General features: G+C 45.0%; 1 protein-coding gene across 1 annotated transcript; it reads right to left on the bottom strand.

The window, feature by feature from the left end:
• Window positions 1–1,358: 1,358 nt before the first annotated feature.
• PSMC2 (proteasome 26S subunit, ATPase 2) lies at window positions 1,359–10,326 on the bottom strand. Its single transcript, XM_059847400.1, has 12 exons — window positions 10,170–10,326; window positions 8,184–8,221; window positions 6,975–7,056; window positions 5,995–6,094; window positions 5,547–5,678; window positions 4,850–4,922; window positions 4,610–4,705; window positions 4,191–4,355; window positions 3,588–3,675; window positions 2,751–2,953; window positions 1,726–1,822; window positions 1,359–1,631 (listed from the first exon to the last, which is right to left on the bottom strand). Exons 1-12 carry the CDS (start codon window positions 10,237–10,239, stop codon window positions 1,474–1,476), a joined length of 1,302 nt encoding a protein of 433 aa, XP_059703383.1. The 5' UTR covers window positions 10,240–10,326; the 3' UTR covers window positions 1,359–1,473.
• Window positions 10,327–10,477: the final 151 nt, after the last annotated feature.

Consider the following 10,477-nt stretch of genomic DNA (forward strand, 5'->3'; position numbering starts at 1 on the left):
GGAGTGCCTCCCCCCCTGCTGCTGAAGCCCCACCAGAGCAGGTGGCACTGGATGGCCTAAATCTGCCTGGTACCTTGTAATAATCAGGGTCATGTTCCTTTCCCCTCCTTTTTTTGCAAGAGCACTGATGATAATTCAGGATACCTGGTAAGATCCAAACTCTTTCTCCATACTTCCCTTACCCTTCTCAAGTAAATGCTACACTTGATTTCAAGTGCTGCCCCTGGTAAACAGAGATACTGTCAGTGCTGCTTTCTGAAAATGAGAAACATTTTATCCAACCAATAAACTTCCAACCCTCCCTAAAATGTTCGTCCTGAAATGACACACAAATATTGAGATTGCTCAGGTTTCCATATCAAGATACTGACACCAGCCAGAATCCTAACCCAGTCTGTGGCTGCATATTCTCCCTGTTGCACACACTTCATATTAAAAAAAAAAAATAAAATAGAAGTGTCTAATTTAAGCTTGATAAATTGATGGGTCTCATTTTGATACAACTGACAATAAAACTTCTCCTACTTCCAAGACAAAGCAGTTCCCAAAAGCATTGTTTCCCCTCAGGTATTTCTTTAAGCTCTTCCAGCTCTTCCCCTGAAACCCCTTTAATGCAAATGGAAGGCTGTTGTTTTTTGTTGAGCACACCCAGCTCTACACGACCTTGTCAGGTGAATGAGGATTAACCTTTCAAGGCTGCCTGTGTGGCCAACAACTCCCAGCAATTGCTCAGCTACAGAGCACCAGGACCCTGTCCCAGTCATCCTGTGTGCAGCAGCAGCATCTCAGACAAGTCACACAATGTATCAAAGTGCTCACTACCAGACTGATGTCAAACTTCACAGCAGGAGCAGGGAAAAGGAATTTTCCATCCCATAGCACTTAGAAATTACACCTTCCTCCTCCTTGACCCATTTACTATTTTGTAAGACAATAATCTCAGCAAAAGGGATAGATAACCCACTGATAATAAAAAAAACAAGTTGTGATGGTACCAGAGCATTTACCAAGAAAGGGAAAAAATGTCCCTTCATGTTTTCCCTTAGCTGGGCAATGACTCAGACCACCAGAAGTGCCTTCCCATGCCAGGTCCGGTTTTCTCGGGACACACAAACACTTCTCAGCACACCCAGAAATACTGGAGTCCCTCAGTGGTCTTCCAGCATCTCTATGGCTCAGATTCAAGCTTTGGGGCGTAGATGGTGACCAGACATCTAAACTTGGGATGTCTGACATTGCCCAGGTATCTGATTTAAAATTATCTGTGGCTTAGGCCATGCTGCTGTAACCTCACTAAGATCTCTTCCCAACAGCAGCAACAGTCCACTGGAGTAGAATACTCACAACGAACACACCCCTACTGTTTGGAACACTCCATTTATTTCTAGCTTCCAAGAACAAAACACAAATCACTACACTTGGATTTTTGTTCCACAGAAAGTTTCAGGGGAACAGGAAGAGCCTTCCCAGGTTTCAGTTGTAGGTCATGTAACGGGGGGTAGCGCTGAACTTGGCGTACGATTTGATGACTTTGTTCACTGCCTCCAGGAAATCCTTCTCGGTGGCGATCTTCCGGCGCGCTCGGATAGCGAACATTCCCGCCTCCGTGCACACACTGCGGATCTCAGCGCCTGGGAGAGACAGACAGGGATAAACAACTCAGCACTGACTGCCAGGGGACACACACACAACTGCCAAGTAAAGAAATAAATACATTCCGCTTACCTGTGCTGTTAGGACACAGCCGAGCCAGCAGCTCAAATCTGATGTCCCTCTCCACACTCATCGAACGAGCGTGGATCTTGAAGATGTGAGTTCGCCCCTGAGGGAAAGGGAGGAGGACAGAGGTGTTTATGGCATGAAAGAGGTTATTGTAAATCAAAGGCGACTCCAGCATTGGCGAGGGAGAGAGAATGATGCATCTGACTCCATCATCAGAAGGCTAATGAATTACTTTATTATACTATACTGTGTACATTGTATCTAAACTGAATCTGCCAGGCACTCACTCTTGCCCACAACTGCACAGAACTGCACTCATCTCTCCTTCTCTCATGACAGTCCCACACACACACACACTTCTTGGCCCTGATAGGCCAAGGGAACAAAACATCTTCACTTTGGGTAAACAATCTCCATATTGCATTCTACTTTAGCACAACACAGGCACAGCAAGCGAGATAAGAATTGTGTTTTCCTTCTTCTCTGCTTGTCTCACAGCTTCTCTCTGTTCAGAGGGCATGTGAATACCACAAGAGGTGATGACTCTAGCCTGCAGCTGGCTGCCTCCACAGCACAGACAAATGGAAAATACAGCTTGCATTTGCTGCCCAGCTATGGTTTCCCATGTCTTTATAGGAATGTCTAAGTGTCCATGACACTAAAGTAAGAAAACTTTAAGAAGGGCTTTCATCATAGAAGTACCTCAAGAAATCTCTCTCAAAAGAGCCAAACAAAACACATTCCGGCTTCTGAACTAAACTGTGGATCTGGTTAAAGGATTTTTTCTCTGTTGAGGCAGAAACATACTGTGATTACAGCTGCCTACCATGGCTTCTCGGCCAGGATGGAATCTGTGCAGTGTGGAAAAACATTTAGCACATCTTTAATCCCCCATACTTCCATGTAGTTTCACATAATTTAAGAGTGCTGCATTTGCTGATCCTCATAAACTTCCAGACAATGATGCCCTAACTTAAGAAACATTCTGCTATCAGAACACACTTGGCAGTGAAATAAAGAGTTCTCACCTCAAGATCAGGCAGGCTGAACTCTATCTTCCTGTCCAGCCTGCCAGGCCTCATCAGTGCTGGGTCCAGAGTGTCAGGTCTGTTCGTGGCCATCAGCACTTTGATGTTGCCCCGGGGGTCAAACCCATCCAGCTGGTTGATGAGCTCCAGCATGGTGCGCTGCACCTCGTTGTCACCCCCGGCCCCGTCATCGAAACGAGCACCTGGACAGGAGACACACAGGGGGAGAGGCAGCTCCAGGCCATGGACACAGAGGTGTCACAGTGGCTGCAACACTGTGGGACACCTGGGAAAATTATTTTAAAGTGCATACAAGTAATTGTGATGAGTTAAAAAGGTCCTGAGTACAAAAGGGCCTCTATCTCCCTACCTAACCACCAGCCAAGATGCTGGAATTTACCCGTGTAGTTTTGTTTGTTTTGCCCTTCCCTCAAGCAAAATCATCCTTCTCCCCTATCTATGTAAGAACTGTTCTACTTTCAAAGGACTTTTCTTTTGAGAAAAAATAATCATGTTCAGGAAGTAACAAAGACGTTGAGTGCAGTCCAGAAGCTGAAGGGGGTTTTAAGTTAACAGTACTTTTCTGCAAACAACATAGAGAGGTTCTTCACTAACGTTCGAATAATCTGGGTGTTCCAAATGTACAAAAATGGCTTCCCATCTGGGCTATATAAACCACTTCCTGACAGCTTCCTGGACACAGGGTGTGCTGGGAGTAGTTTTGCTAACTCTGTATTTACAAGCACTTTTATTGAAATGCAGCAATCCAGATACAGAACTCCAAGAAAACCTGGAAGCTCTCACAGGAGATTAGAACTGCAGCTACTACAAACATACCTCCAATGGCATCAATCTCATCAAAGAATATAAGGCAAGCTTTCTTAGTTCTGGCCATTTCAAAGAGTTCGCGAACCATTCGAGCTCCCTGAAAGCAAAAAAAAATACAAATAAGATTTTGTTAGAGATTTTAGGCACATTAAAGGAAAACTATCAAAATCAAACTTTTCATGCTCTCAAATACTTCTAAGTTTCCAATGCAAAAACTCTTTTTATTTGTTCACATATATAATGGGAGAAGTATAAAGCTTAAAGCAATTTATAAAGGAGATAAAAATTACTGCACTTAAACTGAGAAGTACAGATGAAGTAATTTACCTCAGAGCCAACTGAAAAACAAGTGGCAGAATTGGCAGCAGAATTTTAACTCCAGTCTTCCTGAACTTTGCAGATTGAACTCTGTACTGAAAAATCCCTCTCATAAGTGACAGCAAAGCTGAGGTCATGTCACCATTGCCTGACCTGCAGTGATTTGTCTCATAGCTCCTGCCCCCTGCACCTGCAGCTTCCAAGTACATCCATCCCTCGCCCCCACTGTGGTGTCTGGTACCCACAAGGGAAACCTGCAAACCCCTCCACACTCCATCAAGTACTTGCTCTTACCTCTCCCACATATTTCTGCACCAGCTCAGATCCAATCACTCTGATGAAGCAGGCATCCGTTCTGTTAGCCACAGCACGGGCACAGAGGGTTTTGCCTGTGCCAGGTGGCCCAAACAAAAGCACTCCTTTGGGAGGCTCAATTCCAAGGTTCACAAATCTTTCAGGCTGTAAAGGGAGCCAGAAGGCAAGGTTATGTGCAAATTAAAGATTACGTGCATCAAAGCATATATGCAAATCAAGGAAATCATTAATGAAGAGCAATGTAAACCAGGCTGGGCTGGATTTCACTTGGTGAAACCTGACTTCCTTTCATTAAACTGTTTACACTCAGTAACTTGTCTTTTCTTGCTTTTTCAGATGCTCACACATGGCCAGAATACTTCCAAAATAATAGAAGCTTCAATCTGGAGGTTACTTACGTGAAGCAGAGGGGTTTCGACCACCTCTCTCAGCTTTTCAATCTGCTCTTTACAGCCACCAACATCACTGTAAGTGACATCAGGTTTTTCTTCTACCTGCACAACAAAGAGGTGAGTGAGCAGTTATCAGCCTGGTGCTGCAAATCTCCACGGGCTTTCAACAGCCCACAACAAAATCTGGAGAAAGGAATCACAATTACAAGGTAAAGCCTCATCAAAGTAAGTAAAGGCAACTCTCACTTGCATCATGGTGACTGTGGGATCAATCTTTGGAGGCAAGGGGATGTGGATTTGGTACTTGTTTCTGTCCACCCTGGTGAGAAAGCATAAAGACTATTATTTAAACACTGGTTAAGTAAAGAGTTATGTAGAAACAACTCTGTTAACGAGAAGCTGAATTCTTGAACTGTTCTTTTCTCTGGCATCAAGACAGCCCAGCCCTGAAAGTTAATAGTCAGGTAGGCCAGATACTGGAATTCTTTCTGTAGAAAATTTTAAGGCTTCCAAAACTATTAATTCCAAAGTATTTTGAAAATTAAATTTCAAAATATCCCACAGAGCAAACTGGCAAAATACTGACTCCTAAAGTAACAGGTTTTACATCCTCAGTGAACATTTTCTGGCTGCTTTGACTGTAACCTCAGAGTGCCAAAGAAGGCACCTAGACAGGCTCCCTGAAAGCTGGGGCCTGAACTGAAAGGTTTCTGCCCAGTGACACATGGGTTTTGTCAATTTTTGTCAAAATAACATCAAAAAAAGATTCAAGCAGAGCATTCAGGTGAGTTACTGTCATCCAAGAGAAAGATAGTAGTGGTGTAATTTCAACCACTGCAAAAATTGGAAATGAAGGCTTGTTGACCTGTCAAACTGCATGAGATAACTCAGAGAAAGCTTCAGTCTGCAGGAAGACTCACAAGAACAGAAAGACTTTGCATACCCAACTCTCATGCCTTCTTCTATGTCAGTAGGTGCCACCTGGTCACTGAGATCCACCACGAACTTGGCAAATTGCTTGACATTGATAATGTACTTGGGATCCTCGGAGTCTGCATTGATGATCTTTGTGCACCTAACACACAAACACAATTGCACCTCAAGGCACACAAACTGTTTGCTAAGCATAAGCCCCAAGAGAGTCACATTTTCCAAATACACCAGAATACCTGCTGTACTTGTGATTACACCATTATAGTATCAACAACTGCAGAAGTAAATACAAGTGTGAAATACAACACACATAATCACAGTTCCTTTATGATTCAGTGGTAAAAACACTTTCAATATGCACAACATGGACTTCACTGTTTAAAAGAAGTCCACACATAAGCTATAAATCAGATTTTTAACACTATGGAGCTCTACTGTAAGGGGAAGAGTGCTCCCACCTTGCAACTTGCAATGGTTGCTCACTTTGGAGAGTTTGTTTATCTGCAGCCAGATCCCAAAGGGCAGGAGGAGCCAGGCCAGTGTCAGATTCCTTGATTCCTGCATGCAGCACAAACAAGCTGAGGAGGAAACAGCTAACTGGGATGTCAGCCATCCTTCCCACACCAAAACCTCAGAGACAACCCTGCAGGAAGCTTTTTGAGAGACCTCCAAACAATGCACACACATATCTTAGATGGATTTCCTAAAAAACAAGCTTCCTAAGGAAAGAGCCTACGTGACTATGCCAGCTGAACATTCAAATCCCAGCCTGGCCACCCTCCCAGACAATTCTGCAGTGTGGAGATGATTGCAGCAGGACAGAGCATTGATAGTGGACATCTACATTTCACTAAAGGAGTGAAACTCTCAAGTGTTTTCACTGAGCTCCAGTGCAAAGTATCAGAAACTAAGGGATTCACAGAGATGAAAAACCCCACAAATCTTCCAAAATATACATGTAACAAGTACCATCTCCATGATGTATTTAAAATAACCAAGATTATTTTACATGAGAAATTTTGGTCTTCCTGGCAGAACTGAGAGCCACTGCAGGATTAGCAACAGAGCAAAATATCATATATCAGTGAAAGAAATGTAGGAAACAAATTAATTGTTACTGTTATCACTACTTCATTATCTGGTGTCAGAAAGGGGCATTTGTTTCATGCCACCATTATATATAAAAACCACAGTTTTGATTAAAAATGTGTTAAAGTACAAAATTACAAAATCAGATGTACAGATTAGCCCTGCCCAGTTGAAAAAAACATCACCCTAACAAGCAAAAAATCTCAGCCTACCAAATAAAGAACTGTGTTCTTTTGAGAAAAATAACAACTAAAAAACAATGCAGAAGTTGTTGAAAATCAACTTCTTACAACACTTGTTTTGGTATCTGTGGCTCCTCTATTGAAAGCTTTCTACAACAAAAACATACCAGTGAGCTCATTGATTTTCTTAAGCAGTTGTTGAATATCATCTTCTACTTGCTTGATCTGCCTTGAGTACGTGCTCTGGCCCTGGAAAAGGAATATCACGTAGATTTCGTAACTCCAATTATCTCATGTTTAGGAAAAAGTGACAAGAGCTGCTGCCCATCGTGATGTTCAACAGACAGTCTTGGTATAACAGCCAACCATTGATGACAGCCAAAATAGACAGAATTAACCTCCAGTAACAATATTTCTATTTTTAAAAGTGAAGTGCAGCTACACACAACTGACCAACTAGGAAGGTGGAAATTTTCCATGTTTGTAAACTTTAATAATTTTTCTTTTAAACTTGTTCGGCCTTACTTTTTTAAACTATTTCTTCCATAGTTTAAAAAATACTTAGTAAAGTGATATATACAGAGAATTCAGAAAAGACTTTCTGAAAACCATCTGTGCAAGTGCTTTAACTGCCTTACCCAATCTTTCCATCATCCACAGAGGACAGCAGAAGGATTAAGGGGCAAATCAAGAATTCTTGCTAGTGATAAAATGCTTTTTTTGATCCAGATCTGCCCAACACAGGTAGATTCAGACCTGGATTTGCTGTACAACATCTCCTTTGCAGACCACTGGCAACAAAAAAAAAGAAGCTGCAGAGGGTACCTGCTGTATTTCAGAGCTTTGTAAAGGAGTCTTAGTGTTAACAAAATTCAGATTTCTGCCAAACATACCTAAGCTGCGAGTTTCATCTTTCAAGAGTTCTTTTGCAGACCAACTCTACTTCCCAGTGGAAAGGGTGGATTGGCATTTTAAGCCTTATTGTCTGTGGAAAGTGCCTCCCAACATAATGTTCTTTTAACATGATGGCTAAAAGCAAGTAAATTTGGTGGCAGGAGGAGGGGGTCTTAAAATTATTTTTTGCATAAAGCAAGAAAACTGGCCAGTGAAAAAGCCCTAGTAAAGCCCTGGCTGTTAGAGCCCTATGGCAATCAGCAATGAGGTACAAAACAAAAACAGAAAAACAAACCTTCAATTATTTCCAAGTTAACAAACCTAGGATTATTTTTAGTGTTGCAGGCTGCGTCTCATTGGAAGGTGAAAAGGGACAAGCAGAGTTACTCTCTACCTAAGTGCACATCCCTCCACTCCTGCACTGTGTTCCCCACAGGAACTGCTTTGTGTCTTTAAAACTCCCACAGCTGTGTGCTACTTACATATGTTTTCAGCAAGGCAATGTCTCCTTCATCAAGAGCTGAAACAAGACAAGAGAGACTTAGCTTCCAGCTCTGAAAACAAAGCCAGCAGTATTAATTCTGCTTCTAAAAGATCAAAACATGTATTTTGGAGAGATTCTCTTGAGTTTCCACTTTTCACTGGAACAAAGTGGAATAAAAAAGCATCAGATATACAAGAAAAATGAAACAGGGTCTCCAGCTACTCTCTTCAGTCCAAACACCTGCACCACGCACAGCTCACGGCAAGCAAGCCACTCACTTCAACTCTGCTTCACTCAGAGGAGTCTCCCAGACTATGACTTTCAAAAAAGGGATGGAAGATATCACAACTTCGTCTTTTTACTTTTTGTTTCTAGATGTTCAAGAAAGCATCAATGAAAAACTGTCACCACTTCCCACTAGAGATGTCAGCACAGAGGTGGCTCCAGTGACCCCTCTCCATTAACTAAGAAAAATGCACCTCTGCTAGTGTCCCTCTGCCACACCACTCTCACATCACTTGCCATTTAACAGACTTTCAACACCTCTCCCTTCCCATCCCTGTTTCCTCTTGTCTAAACCCACTCTTTTTGGGACAGATGGAGCCCAAACCACACAGTATTGGTGGACTTGGCACATGGTGCTATGGTCTAGTTGAGGTGTTAGGGCATAGGTTGGACTCGATGATCTTGGAGGTCTCTTCCAACCTCATTATTCTGAGATTCTGTGGTGATCTGGGAGCAGCACGTGTTACACAGCATTCTGAAGACCCTCTATGTGGATCTGTACTTTTTTCCTGACTATTTGTACCACCTCATTTATTGCTTTTTAAAGCTACTGAACATTCTGTTGCTATAATTTAGAAATCTTTCTTGAATGGGAATAGTTCAAAGTCCATCACTAATTACATTTTGCACTGCCTGTGCTTCCAGATGCTTTATTAAATATTTACTAACACGAAATAAAAAGCCACAATGAGTTAAAACATGAAGGGCAACCAGGCAACTTTCACACCGTGCCGGTATCCTCTGAAAACTCGGCCCCCTCCCCTCTCCAGCTTCCCCGGAATTCCGAATGACAGCGGCAGCACACGGGCAGCTCCGGGGCGCTCCCCTCGGCAAAAGAAAGAAACTATCAAGGAATCCTCAAGGTTGGAAGAGACTTTCATGATCACCGAGTCCAACCATCAACCCAGCCCCGCCCCTGTAACACCGAAACCACATCACCCAGCGACACATCCAGACGCCTCCTGAACTCCTGCAGGGATGATGACTCCACCTCCCTGAGCAACCTTTTACCATATCTGACCATCCGTATTGCGAATTTTTTTTCCTAATACCTAATGTGAGTCTCCCCTCCTCACCTTTAGGCCATTTCCTCGATTTCCCTCACTGCGGGCACGGCAGAAGAGACCAGCCCTCAGCTCACCACAGCCTCCTTCCAGGGAGGCGTAACATTATTGTATCACGTTTTGTTGGACATTTTAAGTATAGAAAGAAGTATTAGAGCACAAAAGGCATTTTTTGTCTCACGATGAGGAAATTCTACATTTTAGGAACCTTGTGTAAAAGAACAAGATTTAGAAGGCGGATGGTCCATTCCTCCTCTGAGGATCTCCGCGCCTTCCCCGGGCAGCCCCACGCGGTTCTGCTCCGCACCCCCGGCCGGGCAGGGGCAGCCCCGCGGGCCGGCCCCGCTCAGCCCTCACAGCCGGCTCTGCGTGAGGCCCGGCCGGCCCCGCTTCCCTCCCCGCCAGCGGCGGCACTGCCCGGGCCTGGCCTCCGGGCCGGGATGGAGGACACTCCCGGGGCGGCAGCCGCAGCGCCAAAGCGCACACTGGAGACATTTTTAATCCTTTTCAGTCCCTTTTTACCAGCCGCTCCTCCAGCCCCGCCGCCCTTGGCACCGACATGGCCGCCGGCGGCGCCACCCCACTCCTGCCCCGGGTGCTGCTCGGAGACTGTCTCGCCATCCGTCGGCCCTCACCGCGGATAGGTTTGTCCTCCTTCTCCTCCTCCTTGGTTTTCCTCTGGTCGGCTCCCAGATAATCCGGCATCGCGCCCGCCCGCCTTACGCAGCACCGCGCCGCTTCCGCCCGGAACACAAACCAGGGTGCACCGCGGCCCGCGCGCAGGCAACTCCTTCCCCCCGGTGCCGCGGCCGCCGCCGAGAGTTCCGCGCAGCGCCGCCAGTTCACCCAGCGGCCCAGGGCAGCGCCGCCGGTGCCGCCCCGCGGGAGCCGCTTCGGCCGCGGGGGCGGTGCGGGGGTGGCGGGGACGCGGCGGGACCCGCGG

This window comes from Haemorhous mexicanus, chromosome 5, assembly GCF_027477595.1.
Source record: "Haemorhous mexicanus isolate bHaeMex1 chromosome 5, bHaeMex1.pri, whole genome shotgun sequence".
Taxonomy (NCBI): domain Eukaryota; kingdom Metazoa; phylum Chordata; class Aves; order Passeriformes; family Fringillidae; genus Haemorhous; species Haemorhous mexicanus.